This window comes from Aspergillus nomiae (genome assembly GCF_001204775.2).
Source record: "Aspergillus nomiae NRRL 13137 chromosome Unknown contig00084, whole genome shotgun sequence".
Classification (NCBI taxonomy): Eukaryota; Fungi; Ascomycota; class Eurotiomycetes; order Eurotiales; family Aspergillaceae; genus Aspergillus; species Aspergillus nomiae.
In genome coordinates this window covers 62,835-77,958 of record NW_015378139.1, presented here as the reverse complement: position 1 = coordinate 77,958, position 15,124 = coordinate 62,835, and the positions used below count along the sequence as shown (strand labels likewise).

Below are 15,124 nucleotides of genomic sequence, written 5' to 3'. Positions count from 1 at the left end.
CAAATAGCGACTTGTATTTCGTCTCGCCAGAGCACCACTCCACCGGGTTCGGCTCATGTCATTCATGAATGCGCAAGGGATAGAGCGGGCCTTGTTCTTCAACAACCAATAAAAAGCATATGTTTGCACCAACTCGCTGGCTCCGATCATTTTTGTGTACCTATCTGAAGCACGGCCCGGAAACTGATCGAGGCTGGATAAGGGGTCCGGGCGTTAGCTGGCATTCCCGACACATTCCTCTACCTAAACCCTACTTTGATTCTCAAGGTGACGCCGGATTTATCGTCATGTCAAAAACACGTCAGTTGCTTCATGAAGAATTGACATACTCTCATGCTAAGACTAAGGAAATTAATACCTTACATCAACTTAGCTACCCCAGTTAACAAGCTCAGTTCTTTACTCTTCTCCAAAGCAAGTGCAGCTGGATAAGAGTTATTGTCGCCCATCACCCGAATCCCCCCTCTATTGACGCGCGTGCCAGGTGGCCGATGTTGCGGAATGGCTTCATGGAAGTTTCAATATATACATACCAGTCACAATTCTTGAATGGAACCAGAAACGACAATCGGGAGACCGTGTTCTTGTTCGCTTCCCATTGCCATACCGTATCGGAGAGAATTTTCGACCTAGAAATGGAGACGAAAAAGTTCGGTGTGAAGCAGGAACGTATGCCTGGTTAGAAGAAAACTGTCCATATATACCAATTCCGCGGCTTTATGGGCTTGGAATAGCTACCGGGGAAACTGTATGGAGCTTTTGTAATTTTTGGGACTTGTTAACTAATGTCCGATATAGTTCACTCGAACTGAGAATCTTCCAGTTTTGACTCGTTGTATACAATATTCGCGCCATCGCGTATTGTTTTTTCTCGGCCGCCCAACCCCTTCGAGATATATCCGTCATCAGTGCAAAACTGAATTACCCAACGGAGTCCCAACATTGGTTACCTCCTAATTGAATATATCGAGGAAACGAAGGGCAAGATGTTGTCATCCACCTGGAGCTTGAACCGCGAGGACGTGAAGTTACGGACCAACCTATTCCAGGACCTCAGCAGAATATACCTGAGTTTGTCGAGGATACCACTCCCTAGGATTGAGTCTTTTATCATCGACAACGATGGATTCATATGTCTTGAAAACCGACCACTGTCTCTTGGGATCTAAGACCTCGAAAATGAACGCATCCCAACGGATATACCACAAGATTATACGTATTCCACAGTCGACTCCTGTGTAGTAGATATATTGTCTCTTCATGACAGCCGGCTTCGTCATCAGCCAAACGCCATAAATGACCTTGCAGACTATTCCATCATTTTTCAGTCGAAACTTTCGTCGCGGGCCTTTTATTTTCTCGTTGACGGATTTACATCCAAGCAATATTTTCGTCGATGAGAACTGGAACATAATGTCACTTGTTGACCTTGAATGGGCATGCTCTCTGCCCGTTGAGATGATCCAACCTCCCCACTGGCTTACCAGCATGGCTATAGATCGGATTGTATCTTCTGAATACAACAATAGTCGACTGGAATTCATGAGCGCTCTTAGTAAGGAAGAGGGCTCCCGTGATTATATTTGCAAGGATCGTTCTTCAGTCTCGCTACAGCTATCACGCATAATAAGCGCAGCCTGGGACAAGGGAGCTTTCTAGTATAGCCTAGCTCTGTCAAGCCCCACAGGACTCTTTGCAATCTTTGACAAGGAACTTCAACCCAGATTTATTGACAAATGTCCCGATCAAGATGCCTTTCATGAAATTATGCTATGGTACTGGGCGCAGGATATCGTGCCCATCTTGACACAGAGACTTGCGGACAAAAAGGCCTACGATATACAACTCAGTCACGAATTTGAGAGCGACACTACTAGCTCGTCATAGTCTGGGTAGCCAGGTATTTATAGGTTACTGGCTGGAACCCTTGGGGCTCTCTTGACTTTGTTCTTACGTAGCCATATATATACAAGGGTCCCAGGCTGAAGCCTACTGAGCCTTTTAGTACCTAAGCTTCCGCGATAGGCTATTCTCGGCAACCCTAACATCTTAGTATTAGGCCCCCGATCCCTATTCCCTAGCGTACCCGTAAAGGCGGGTAGCCGTGGGCTAGACCATTGAACCCCTGCCAGCCACCACCGCCGGGATCCGACCACGGCTTCCGTGGACCGTGTCTCGCAGGTAATATTGGTCTTTGGGTCAAAAGGCTTGGTACACCTGACCCCTAAAGTGGGTGCCCGACATTTGGTCACATGGGGAGTACTACCGGACTTACGCATTAAAGCCGGCTGTTGAAAACGAACCATCCATACATAACTTCCAGGTGAATTTCCTCTGGCATCGATTGATATCCTAACTAGGGAATGACTGCGCGATTTAATTAAGTTCATGGGGGCCAAAAGTACCGATCTTATTATTAGTCTTGGCATTTAACTACCTATAGACCCATCTAGAAGTTAGTAAGAATGGAACTTCGACTCTATAAAAGAGCTTTGTAGGACCTGGGAGGAAGTCAATCTCTCTACGAATAACGAACATCGCGAATTACTTCGTTTACTATCACATCCATTATGTCTCTGAACCAAGCTGCCTGGCTCGACGCCGAAGGTCAACCTCTTCGGCTTGGCCCTGCGCCGATGCCAAAACCCGGCCCGAGGCAACTGGTCATCAAGAACCAAGCTGTGGCGATTGTAAGTCCATGACATCTCGTTGAATATCCACAAATAGACTAACAGCTCAACCCAGAACCCAGCAGACTGGAAGATCCAGTAAGCCACCGACAAACACTCAAGACTGTAACCAGCACGCATGCTAACATGTCAGAATCGCGGCACCATTCATTAAGAATTGGCCGATGGTGCTCGGTCTAGACATTGCAGGAACAGTTGAAGAAGTGGGGGAAGAGGTAACCCGTTTCAAGAAGGGTCAGCGCGTCATCTCGTAAGCTATCTCATCCCTTATACCTTTCTACGGCGCTCACGATGGCTGATACACCTGGATAGACACTCCCAAACATTAAGAGACCAAGTCCCTGCCAAGGGTGCATTCCAGCTCTATCCAGTCGCCGATGAAGTGTTCACCTCCGTGATTCCGGATTCCATGAGCTTCGAGCAAGCCGTCGTGCTACCCGTGGCCATCTCGACAGCGGCCTCCGGTCTCTACATTCCGAAATATCTCGGTCTTCCGTACCTCCCCTCGCCAAACCCTAAGCCCACCGGAAAGACGCTCCTCGTCTGGGGAGGGGCCTCCTCCGTCGGCGCAGTCACTATCCAACTCGCCGTTGCATCCGGTCTGAAAGTAGTCACCACAGCTTCTCCGGCTAATCATGAGTTTGTCAAAGCCCTGGGCGCCAGTGCCGTGTTCGATTACAGATCCCCGTCTGTAGTCGAGGACATTGTCAAGGAGCTGCAAGACAGCGACCTTGCTGGCGTCTACGATGCCATTGCCGAAGAGCCCAGTTTCGAGCCGATCACGGAGATTCTGAAGCGTCTAGGCCGCCAGGTCAAAGTTGCCGCTGCGCTGGCTCGTGAGAAGCCCTCAGAGGGGTTTGACCCCCTCTTTGGTATGTCATGCCCATATTACGTATTATCGCATGCTTGTAGAGATGGCTGACCTTTTCAGTCTTCTGTTTTGAAATCGCCACGGCCCCGAATGAAGCGTTTGGCGAAGCTATCTGGGGGAAGTTTGTGCCCGAGGCATTGGCCAGCGGACAGTTGCAGGCGAAGCCTGACCCGGTGGTTGTAGGTCATGGGTTGAGTGCACTCGAGCATGGGATGAAGGTGCACAAAGCTGGCGTTTCTGCGAAGAAGATTGTTGTTACGCTTTAAGCGACTAGCGCTTAGATTTGTTTGATGTGAATGATACTAGTTTACTATTCGGCCTTCTTTGAGTAAATAGATAAATTATTTCGTTCATCAAGTCTTTTATATTCTTTTCCCATTAATAATCAGACATAGTTTCAGTCGATATGTACTCTCCAAGTATAACGCAAATACAAGATATAACGTAAACGCAGTAAAACCTTGCTCTGATTACCTGCTATGGAGTAAATTGTCATACTACCCTAAGCTTCTACTTATTGCCCAGTAGGTCCTCAGTAGTATCTACCTTCCGGACCTAGAAATTTGGGGGCAGTCGTATCTTGGTTTTGGTACTGGCTGGAGTGATCTCCATGCAACCGCTATCTTCTGCCAGATGTTTACGGACTACATTAAGGATGGCTCTTCTACGAGAAATATCAACAATATGCAATATAAAGCATTACCCATAAAGGTCCTTCAATGGTCTGAGTAGTTGTCAAAATATGACCGCAAGGCCACCAAAAGCGTGAACAATCAGATTGAGCTCGATATAGTATATTTCAGTAATTCCTCACGGCCGTCATATTTCACTTGAGCGCCATACGACATGGTATCATTTAGCATATTAAGCAACATACTCTATCTTGAACCTCAGTCCTCGGCTCATCGATGTCCCCGAATAGCACCAGGGGATTTGTTCGGTATTAAAAGAGAAATAATTCATGAATCCCAGGTCTTGTCCCTTATCATCACTTACTCTGAACTCAACTTTAGCCCCCGGCTCTAAATCAGATTGTGCCTCCTGCAACGAGTCCTGCGGTTTTATAGTGAAAACCCACGCCGTTTCTTTGGCTCCCTCGTGCATGTGGGAGATTTGGTATGATGGACCAAACGGTGTACCTTCTAAAAAGGTGTTTTCCATGTTACAAAGTGTATATGCACCGCCAGCAAGAACACGTCCTTTGCTATTGGTGGTGGCGACCATACCGTGCAGATTGAAAACATTTGGCTCCGGTTGCAGAATAACTCGACGCCATTGTTTCTGATTCTCCCTCGCCCAGTTTATCGCAGCAGTGGAGCATCCCATGAAAGGGACGAAATTGGCTATTAGTTCAGCTACTAAATGTTAGCATAATGCAATATCGTTGTATCCGTTGAGCATTGATGAGTCTTACATATTGCCATGCTGGGCTGTGACTCAAGGGCAAGGTAATGGCCGGTCTCCATCTCCCGGAAACGGACTTGGATAGTACCTTTACTTACAACCCGCTGTTTTGCTTTTTCGCCTTCTATAATTCTCGAGAACTTGCTTTTGACATCTTCGTGTCCAGGAATTTTAGTTATAATATCCTCGATTGACAGGAGGTTTTCTTGCTGTTTGTTTTGCTGTCAGGAGGCGTTCTTCAGGGTGGCAGGAGTATACCTATGATGTACTAACCTTGACCACTCGCCAGTTATAAAAGGAAGCCACAGTGGAACACCAAGCTGGGGGACTTTCATAATCATCAGCTTCGCCCACTTCTTCAATGGAGGAGACAATATACTTATTGCAAAGCAAGGTATCGCCACCCTTAGCCTCCCACGTCATGCTCACGTTCAACGAACTATCTCTATCCTCGGTCTTCTTTGCAGCCGACGAAGCAGAGCTAGTACTAGCCGAGCCTTGGGCCCATGACGAGGAAAAGCTCAAGCTGGCAGCAGCCTTCATTGCTTTAGATTTCTCAGATACGCTGGCATTTCCCAGGGCGGCTGAGTCTTCCGTTGCGTGTAGTCGACCACCCAGTTCAACGCGGGTGGCGAAGAAGGTTCCTAGACAGCTTTCATTAGAGATAACATTCAGTGATAAGATATATAATATATACCGTATCTGGCTTTGAAAGCCGTGAGAGATGCCATGTCTGTAACATGGGGGAGAGCATTCGCGCATTCTTCGGTGAGTTCCAGGCTTTCTTCATCAAGTTGAAGGACAACACGAGGGAACTAATCCTTAGAGTCAACCAAATGATAGAAATCTTAAAAATGAGGGACTCACATTGTACGTGATGGTCATATGTCTTGTTTCTTCACTAGTAGCCTTACTTTCAGATCCCTTCTCTTCTGCCTTGAAGCCACCCTTTGCCCCGGCGCTGTAACCGAAGGCCCCTCCACCACTAGTTTGGTTAGCTATACGTATCTCTGCGCATAGTCATCATTAGTATCAATTCTAACTTACACAGCAACTTCAGCAGCAGTCTCAGACAAAGAACTAGAGGCAATGGCCGATGCTACAGAGGATTTATTCTCAGACACCTCGACATAAGAGTCATCTTCAACTCGATAACGAGGGATGAACAAATGCCTCTGTTCAAAATCCATTAGTTCTGTCTGTTCCCACTGAGCTTACCTGCCGAAAAGGAAATACATACAGCTGGAATAACGATGTCTTTATCGTCCTTTGAAGCATTGAAGTCAAGGAACAGACGGGGTCTCAACTGGAACGCTGGATACATGGCTCGTTCGACTTTGCAAACGGTGCCCTTACGCAACAGCCTAACGTAACTTGCATGCAGAAGGGAATTGGTTTCCAAGACGGTATTCCATTGTCCTTGGGTCATGTCGGTGGGATGACTTGCAAAAGTTTCTGTTAGTGTAGTCCAAGGCTATATTCTTTGCAGGGGATAATTACACAACTGCTCCTTTACCCGCTCCAGCCATAAAGCTTTTGTGATCGTACGAGCTGGTCAGGATGTCTGGTTTGTCGGCCTTACTGATTTCTGCTTTCTGCTAAAAATTAGTTGATAGTACAAATCCTAAACAAGACATCATGCATACTCGCAACTCAAGCTCTAGCTTCTCTTTCAGAAACTGTTTGGTCACATCGTTCATCTCCGAAGTCAAAGCGCGAGATTTGAAATAGACAGCATATGTCTGTGATTCTTCCACTGGTTCATCTGCGCCGGGCTATCATAGTCATCAGTGACATCCACATGGGGGAGAACAACAGTACTCACAATTTGAGTAGAATATCCCTGCTTGTCAGTCTCCTTCTTCTTCTTCTCCTCCTTCTTCTCCTCGCTCTTCGTTCCACCCCTATCGAGCGACTTGATATACTCAGTGAAAGGCAAGTCCTCATTCGCAACAGCCCCAACTTTGTTGCAGAAGGGGGATCCCTGTGTGCAAGCTTTTTAGTATATATGTTACTTCTAAACCTCGGGAAGGGACTAGTAATCACATACAGCCTGGCACTCAACCCATTCTCGTTATTCAGCATCGCACGAATATCTGACAATTTCGTGCCCTGGACATTTTTGAAACTTCCCAGAGTGACGAATTTATCCATTTTAGCTTTGCCGGAGCTGTCATCATAGACGTAGATATCGAATATGGCTTGGGGGTCATTTTCATTTGCTATATCATTGTTAGCACGTATAGGATAGAAATATAGAAGCGAGGATTACCTTCTTCAGCATCCTCAAGGGACTTTTTCAGCTTGCTCAGGTCAAGATCCTCGGGCTTTGTATTCCCTTTTCGGATCTTGCTTCGGCCAGCAGATGCGCTCATGTTGGGCAGTAGTCACTTGAAAAATGGCAAGGAAACGATTAGATATGTCTAGAAAGGCCCAAGTACTTCAGCGCTGGGTGAGTCCCCCATATTTATATACGGGTGTAAGATGGCAATGGGAGCCTGTGGAAGTTGGTATCCAACCGAATGTCTACCTCTGACCGCTCTTTCTCATTACGTAGTTTCAACCTCTTATCCCCCTCTTTCTCCGTACATAAATCTAATCTCTCAGTGTTAAGGTCATAGGAAAGAGGGGGGGAGGGGGAGGAGAGATTGACGTGGCCCAAGCAACTTTCGGATATCAGACATTAGCCGTGGGGAATGACAGGTAGGCAGTAGGAAGTAAGAAGGTTTCTGTTTGAGTATCAGTTCCCCTTGCACATGGTCCCAATCTTGATTGGTAGGATGATATGCCCCCTTAAATTTGATTGGTTACTATGTATGCATGGACTGAAGATCATGGATCCATGATCCATGCGGTTCGGACCTGCTCTATGTAGTTGTTGCCGGGTTTATGCGTATGAGCCCAACTTGCGGGGACGATTATAACCTCAGGTTGATAGTTATATCGTATTTGGGGATATACGCTCCAGCTTGTCTATCACGCACCAAATCCCATCGAGCTGATGCTTTTTGGCGGTCAGCATATACGAGGCCTGAGCTGAATTGCTGCAGTAGTCCCCACTTAGGGTTAGCACGAACAGTTACTGTGCATAGAACGAAATTGTGTGCGACTGACAAGAACCTTGGACAGTACTACTCACTTGACCTGAGCTTTTACTATTGCAAGATATCAGGCTTCTGGATACCACAAGAAAAGTAAGTAATGGGAACCCACATAATCAAAAGCTACCTTCTATTGAGGTTTGAAGCCTAGAAAATGATCTTCTGAAGCCTCACCTGACTAGGGAGTTATATTATAGCTGGAAAGGCCATGGCCATGTTTATGTTTACTCTTTCGATCAGCCTTTTGACTTGAGTTGGGCATTAATCATCTTAGCTGCCTTTAAGGCGCTAAATACGGTAGTCTGGAAGCTGAATCATTATCTGACGGTTGAACTTGTGTAGTATCGCTCGAGGCATTTTCGAAGGATCCAATGCGCTGATATAACTTAGATAATTGAATAGGAGTTATACCTGGAGGAGACCAGCCTCCGGCCTATTTATTAGAAGCCAATTCGTTTATCGTATCCGGATTTGTCCATGTATACAAGCTGCTATGAATGAAAACTTGAGAATAAATAGAAATACCTTACATAGATAATAGCTATATGCCTGAGTTCATGGCATGTAGATAGCTGTGCGTACAGTCCATGTACACCAGAAGGTCAGAAAATCCTTGAAGACCTCTTTAGAGTCAAAACCAATCCATATCTGTATATAATTCCAAGATTCTATTGCTCTACTTGAATACTACCAAAGAACTATCTATGGGCTGCATATAAATCACTCCGTAGTGGGTAGGCGGTAAAGGAAGCTAGCAGAGGACCCACCGGGAAAGCTTTTCTCCACCGCCGACAAGTTTTCTCTTGCGTCCCTCAACAGAAAGAAGCTCCAGTTTTCACTCATTATACATTCATTTCTTCTTTTCTTCGTGCCATTGTCCTGAAATGGCAAGCACACTTCCAGCCCTGGCCATTCCAGGCCAACGTCTGGGCCCAGTGACCTCCTACACAGCCGGTCCAGGCACCCACGTACAACAGTCCAATGTCTACGCCTCCATCGCCGGCCCAGTCGTCGTTGAACCGGCGCAACCAGGCTCCAAAGCCAAGGCTACTCTAAGCGTCTCTCGTTCCATCAAGGCTCCTGGAACAGGCAATGCCCCCAAACCCGTACCCACAGCAGCTGGCGCCAAACCCAAACAGAAATATAACACCCTCCCCGCAGTCGACTCAGTGTGCTTGCGCGCGTGACCAGTCCAGAAACGTCAGGCTACTGTATCTATTCTCGTTGTATTGGATGAATCGGGCAGCACCCAGGGTGTCAATCCCTCACAGACGACATCCGATAACGACAACATCGAAGCGATTCTCTCGTCCGCCGCCAATCCCGAGAACCATAGTAGTTCCGACGAGCTCCGCTTCCAGGCTCTTATCCGGAAGGAAGATGTGCGTGCTGTTGAGAAGGACCGCGTCGTGATGGACGAGATGTTCCGCGTTGGTGATATTGTGCGTGGAACTGTTATCTCCCTCGGTGACCAGAGTTTCTACTATTTGACGACTGCACGCAACGACCTGGGCGTTGTTATGGCTCGTAGCGAAGCCGGCAATATGATGTTCCCCGTTAGCTGGAAGGAAATGAGAGATTCGGTCACTGGTCAGGCGGAGTTGAGGAAGGTGGCAAGACCGTTTTGATCGACTTGATACCAGCTGAGGGCATTCGTCGGTTGATTTACTGATGCTTCTTGCCCCCACACTTCATTATCATCACGAGGCTGAGAAAGACTCGTATGTCGTGTCCCTTTCTTGGTACTTCGGAGAGTCGCGTGCCGGAACAGAGGGCTGGAGAGATCCGTTGGTCCCTCTCTCTTCCAGAAGAACTTTGCCGCGCCCTGCTCGAAACTGTCTTGGACAGACTATACAACTAGAGTTGAGATGCTCTGGACTTTTTCACGGAGCTCATGCTCCATCACCTTGCATACTATTGCTGTATATATCAGAAGTACTGAACCAGTGCTTCGCGCTTCACATTCAACGATGTGTGACGAGTTACGAACAAGCCAATTAAAGAGAATATAATAACTCTGACCTTTTAGACAGTCCTGAGAAATTAGGCGCTCAAAGCGCTGTTTGTGTACACCTCTAGTACCCATGGTTCTGGCCTTTTCAATGCTGAACTGCGTTTGTCACCGGAGGAAGATAAACGGTATCTCGGGTGGGGAAATACTCATCCTCGCAACCCTCGCTATGATTCTCCCTTCTCTTATTTTGGGAATTGGAGCTGCTGTAATCAAGGGTACAATGATTTCAAGAACACGTAGTTACACTCGATTCGATAATAGAACTGCTCTAACGATTCAAATAACTTTTTCTTCGTACTGTATGTACATGTATACCAAGTGCAATATCCAATTGCTTCATCTATCGTACCGTAAATCCACACAGGTATAAACAACGAAACCGCTTTTACTTCTTCAGCGTCTTCTGCTTCTCCGCATCAATCAATTTCCTTCCCTGGACCACCAGTCCCTTTCGAGTCCTCACTGCATCCATATACCGCTTCGCCACGTTCTCCCTGTCGGCTAACTCACCCAGATCCTCCAATTCTTCCTCGGTAGCCGGAACCCAGAAGGGGTCTTCGTCGAGGGCCTCGAATCCCGCGAAAATAAGTTGTGGCTGCGCTGCACCGGAGGTACGCTTACGAATCTCCTCAGCGAATCCGAAAGATTCGGCAACGGGGAGCAGGGCCAGGATTGTGAAGAACGGTGTTCCTTCCTTCATGGTCTCGGAGAGGATGCGACCGCGACGACGGGTGATTACACCGTAAACACGGCCGAGGACTTCAGCTGTTTTGAGTCAGTATATATTCCGTGTAACTTGGATGGGGTAGGGTTGGTAAAGAGGGCACGTACTCGATGCTTGAATTTCACAACTGTACATGGCGAGCATGATTCGAGGACTCCAGTCGAGGAATCCCTGAGAAATGCTCTCACGGACCAGTCTGATTGCCTCGCCCGTCAGGCGACCGAGATCAAGTTCTTCCTCGCTGGCATTAACAGCTATCTCCTCTAAGAAGACGGCCGTTCCTTGCATGGGCTCTTGACAGAGAGGACCCTGGCCGGTTGCCAGTTGGAAGGCATATGTGATCTTGTCACAGAAGTCACGCACGATCAGGGCTTCGCGGCTGCTGGTTTCTGTGTTGACCGTGGGCTGTTGTTTGGGGTCTTCCAGCAAACTGTTTCTTGTTAGTCCATGTCATGCGTGAATGTTGCAGGGTTTCTGGATTGGACGTACAATTTCTCGCACGTGTTGACTGCGGTGGCATCGACGAGGATGTTCGGTCCCACTCGTCTTGGGCCGAAGGCAGTGATTCTATCCACGACGTCCTTCCACAGTTCCTTGTCTTCTTTTACTTCTTCGTCGAAGATCTTGTTCAGTTCGTCCCTGAAGTCCTTGAGAGAGAGTATACTTCCTTCGCGGGCTTCATCTGTTGCATCACCCGTCTCTACCTGCTGTGTCCCCTCTGGGGTTCCGTTGGCTGCCTTGTCCTCTGCTGTTGTGTGCCGCTGAGATTGTAGTCGTTTGATAGTTCCGACATGTTTAGTAAAGTAGTCAGTCACGGCTTCAGGCAGAGGCACAACGCGTAGCCGGATAGACAACTGCTTCGATGCTGAAACTGCCAGAACACCTCCCCGTCCCAAATCTGGGTTCTTCGGTGCAGCCATTTCCGGTGCACTGACGATGGTTTCGCGGTATGGTACGATGGTTTCGCCTGTCTGGATGTCACATTTGGCAAAACGTTCGCGAAGGTCCTTTAAGCAACGCTCGAGATGCAGTTCGCCGGCTGTCAGGATGACATGCTCACCGTTGGGGAGCACATCGTACTGCGCGCATGGGTCGCTTTGTTCCAGGAGTCGCAGACCGGTGACCATCTTGCCCAGATCGGCAGGGTTGGCTGGCTCAAGAGCGACTCGTACGATAGGTGGAGTATTGAGGGAAACACCCGCCAGGTTAATGCTTCCCTCGAGCTGTGAGCACAAAGTTCCGGTCTTCAACACATAGCCTGCAAGGCCTCCGATGCCAAAGATAACACCGGCGGGGACAGACTTGAGCGGCTCGAGACTTCGTCCCATAAGAAGATACAGGTCTGTGACAGTCACCTTCTGTGGCACGGGAGACGCGTTCGGGTTTTCCGGTGAGAACTTCGGGGCGAGGACGTAGACAGAATCACCCACTGAAAGGGTTCCTGAATATAGTCGTGCAAAACCTATCAGGTGCTCTGGGTCTTCCTTTTCGTCCTCTTCCGGCGCTTGGTTATTGTCGTCTATGGTAACATTTTCAAAGGCAGAAGTGATTCGCGCATAGCCGTCGTCCTGCTGTTCACCGTTGGCCTCCGCTTGCATTTTGGCTATTTCCTCTCTCTTTTTCCGAGCAATCTCTCGGGCCTCATCCGCCGACATGGTCGCACCGGAACGTTTTTTGCTTGACGACAGTTCACTTTCCGGAATGGCAACCATCTTGCTGACATATGCTACCACAGGTTCATCCGACCCCGTCTTGAAATTGATCATTGCATCTTTCACTTTTTTATCCACAAAGTCTGAGCCAGGTGACTCTTCAATCAAGGCCGGTAACCGGGCTTCTTGGGCAGCTCGGGGACTAGGAAGATATTCAATAACAGACACGAGCACTGCAGTTGAAAGAGGGAGCCACATAGAGAATAGTGTTGTCATTATATTCCTCGGATCCCGAGATCGTAGAATATATGCCGGGATGTTGATATTCAGAGATTTTGTAATTTTCTCCAATAGAGCAGGGTCACTGTCAATTGTCAGTCAACAAAACATACCCAAGTGTGCAGTACATCATACCCTTTTCCTTTACCTCCACCCGTGGTAGCTTCGTATGCAGCCCAGATACTGTCTAAAACCAATTGAACGAACATCGGCTTCAAAGCTCGTCCTTTAAGATGTTTTTGGCCCAGAACTCGCTTTGTCTTGGGGTCCAAGTAGTAGTCTCCCCAAAGGACTTTCTCAAGAATTGCACGCTTGATCCCGAGCTTCTTTTCGTAAATAGCGGCGAATTGGCGGATGGTGAAGGCCCACCCGTCCACAGCACTGCAAAAGATGACATTGTTCTTCTCAGGGGCAAAGTAAAGGTCCTCATCATCTCGCTCTACATATTCAGCAGCATCTGCACTGGTGGATTCATCATCGTGCGTTTGCTTCTTGGTGCGATCTTTCTCGGCCGCCGCATTGGCGCGTTCTTCCATGCGCTCTCGCCACTGGAGATCTTCCTCCATTCGCTCACCTTGGTAGAAGCTACCGATGACTGCATTGACCTGCTCCAACAGCTTGCTCATATGCGAGTAAGCCTCGCTGGGGCTCATCTTTAATTCAGTAACCAGTCTGTCGATCTTATTTATAACCAGAATTGGTTTCAACTGCTCGACCCAGCTCTGGCGCAGTACAGTGACTGTCTGACTGCACACACCCTCTACAGCATCGACTAGGACAATGGCCCCATCACACAGACGAGAAGCTGTTGAGACCTCGCTGCTGAAGTCGATATGTCCCGGGGAGTCGATAAGGTTGATCAAGTACTCTTTGGCTACCGGAGCAGCGTCGGGAGCAGGACGACGCATCATCGAAAAGAACAAAGAGATCGCCGACGACTCCATGGTAATACCTCGAAGCTGTTCATCTGGACGAGAATCCAGATAGCGGATCTTGCCCGCCAGCTTTGGTGAGATGATGCCATTAGTGGCGATAAGGCTATCGGTTAGAGATGTTTTGCCATGATCCTATAACAACGCAAGTTTTCTAGAATTAATATCAAATAACTTTTCGTCGGGCTGAGCAGCCGTAGCTACTTACAACGTGAGCTAAGATACATATCTGCAATGGTGGTTAGCTATGGGTATCCCGATATGAAGGAACTCGTGACATCAAAGTGGGATGATGGAGGGGCTACGTACATTCCGTATGTCATCGGGTTTCCGTTGAAGACGGACCAGATCCTCGACATTTACGACGGGCATTTTGGAAATAGGCTGGTGTCAGTGACCAACCTGAATCCGAAAAACCAGATCAAAGGTCTCCAAGTGGTTAGAATACGTCCGAGTTGGTGTCCCGCGTACTGCGGAAGATTTGAATTCTATGACAAAAATGGAAAAAAAATATTGGCGGAAAAGCCAAAGCTTTTCAACAACCAGAGAATTACCGCAAAATATTGCGCCTATGGTTATTATGAGGCTATAATTAGAGAACCGTGTCTGGAAGCGTGCATCTAAAGTATTTTTCATTGATTATTAATTATTTTCAGGTTGTTATGGAATATGACGACTATTCTACTGGCGCCCGAACTAAAAGAGGGCCTTGCCGCATAATATGAGTCAAATCGAGACACTATGACTGGGTATTAATCATTCCTCGTCAAACGAGAGCTTGATTTTCTTCTTTTGCTTGGGTTTCCGAGATCCAGTGTCTTTCGGCTGTGTTTCTTCTTTCTCTGCTGCAGGCTCTTCTTCGCCAATAACCTTGGCCTGCTTTCGCTTCTTCGGCCCTCCTATCTCTGCCATATTCTGTTTCGATATGGGCGCTTCTTGCGTGGTACTTGCCTTATCCTGTTCATTATCTTGGGATGTGGTTTGTTCCGGGTCTGGTTCTCCTTTCCCCGTGTCCTCGCCTTCCTTATTACTCTCGCGAACGAGCGCTTCATACTCCTCTTTTGATATCACTTCGTTGCTCTCTTCATCAACATAGGTAGGTTCGTCATCGTCATCGGCATCTTTTAGTTTTCGGGGTCGAGCAATTGGGCGCTCAAGGCGACCGGAGGTGTCTCCATATTGGTTTCGAAGTCGCTGTAAGAATGCCGGTTCTTTCGCCTCTATTTTTGGAGTATCAGTCCAGGCTCTGTGTAATGGTGATACGGAGCCAACATACCATATGCAAGATTCTTTGATTTGAAGGACATGTTTGAATAGCCCCACAGCAAATTGTTAGTTTAGACTCCGCCAGATAAAATAACAAGGGATATATCGCTACCGCGACATATAATATTCAAGCAAAGAATCAGAGTAGTGCCTCAATTCTTATATCCTCCGGCTATCGCTGGAATATGGAA

At 47.7% G+C, this 15,124-nt stretch overlaps 5 protein-coding genes across 5 annotated transcripts; 2 read left to right on the top strand and 3 right to left on the bottom strand.

Annotated features, from left to right (window-relative positions):
* Window positions 1-2,570: 2,570 nt before the first annotated feature.
* Window positions 2,571-3,827, top strand: ANOM_003947 (zinc-binding alcohol dehydrogenase family protein; the record flags this gene model as incomplete). The annotated part of the gene is made up of 5 exons (XM_015549204.1): window positions 2,571-2,690; window positions 2,746-2,768; window positions 2,824-2,940; window positions 3,003-3,562; window positions 3,622-3,827. 5 exons carry the CDS (start codon window positions 2,571-2,573, stop codon window positions 3,825-3,827), a joined length of 1,026 nt encoding a protein of 341 aa, XP_015408262.1.
* Window positions 3,828-4,557: 730 nt separating this feature from the next.
* Window positions 4,558-7,340, bottom strand: ANOM_003946 (uncharacterized protein; the record flags this gene model as incomplete). Its single annotated transcript, XM_015549203.1, has 12 exons — window positions 4,558-4,916; window positions 4,976-5,186; window positions 5,239-5,609; window positions 5,663-5,780; window positions 5,833-5,950; window positions 6,013-6,140; window positions 6,206-6,420; window positions 6,482-6,560; window positions 6,612-6,740; window positions 6,791-6,949; window positions 7,012-7,187; window positions 7,238-7,340. Coding segments are annotated over 12 exons (2,166 nt in total), but the record flags the coding sequence as incomplete, so codon positions are not given.
* Window positions 7,341-8,950: 1,610 nt separating this feature from the next.
* Window positions 8,951-9,694, top strand: ANOM_003945 (exosome non-catalytic core subunit CSL4; the record flags this gene model as incomplete). The annotated part of the gene is made up of 2 exons (XM_015549202.1): window positions 8,951-9,249; window positions 9,313-9,694. The coding sequence occupies 2 exons, from the start codon at window positions 8,951-8,953 to the stop codon at window positions 9,692-9,694; spliced, it is 681 nt and encodes a 226-aa protein (XP_015408264.1).
* A 771-nt stretch (window positions 9,695-10,465) lies between these two features.
* On the bottom strand, window positions 10,466-14,039 carry ANOM_003944 (GTPase RIA1; the record flags this gene model as incomplete). The annotated part of the gene is made up of 6 exons (XM_015549201.1): window positions 10,466-10,845; window positions 10,912-11,234; window positions 11,294-12,820; window positions 12,871-13,802; window positions 13,876-13,896; window positions 13,977-14,039. 6 exons carry the CDS (start codon window positions 14,037-14,039, stop codon window positions 10,466-10,468), a joined length of 3,246 nt encoding a protein of 1,081 aa, XP_015408265.1.
* Window positions 14,040-14,423: 384 nt separating this feature from the next.
* Window positions 14,424-14,974, bottom strand: ANOM_003943 (DUF4604 domain-containing protein; the record flags this gene model as incomplete). Its single annotated transcript, XM_015549200.1, has 2 exons — window positions 14,424-14,887; window positions 14,944-14,974. 2 exons carry the CDS (start codon window positions 14,972-14,974, stop codon window positions 14,424-14,426), a joined length of 495 nt encoding a protein of 164 aa, XP_015408266.1.
* Window positions 14,975-15,124: the final 150 nt, after the last annotated feature.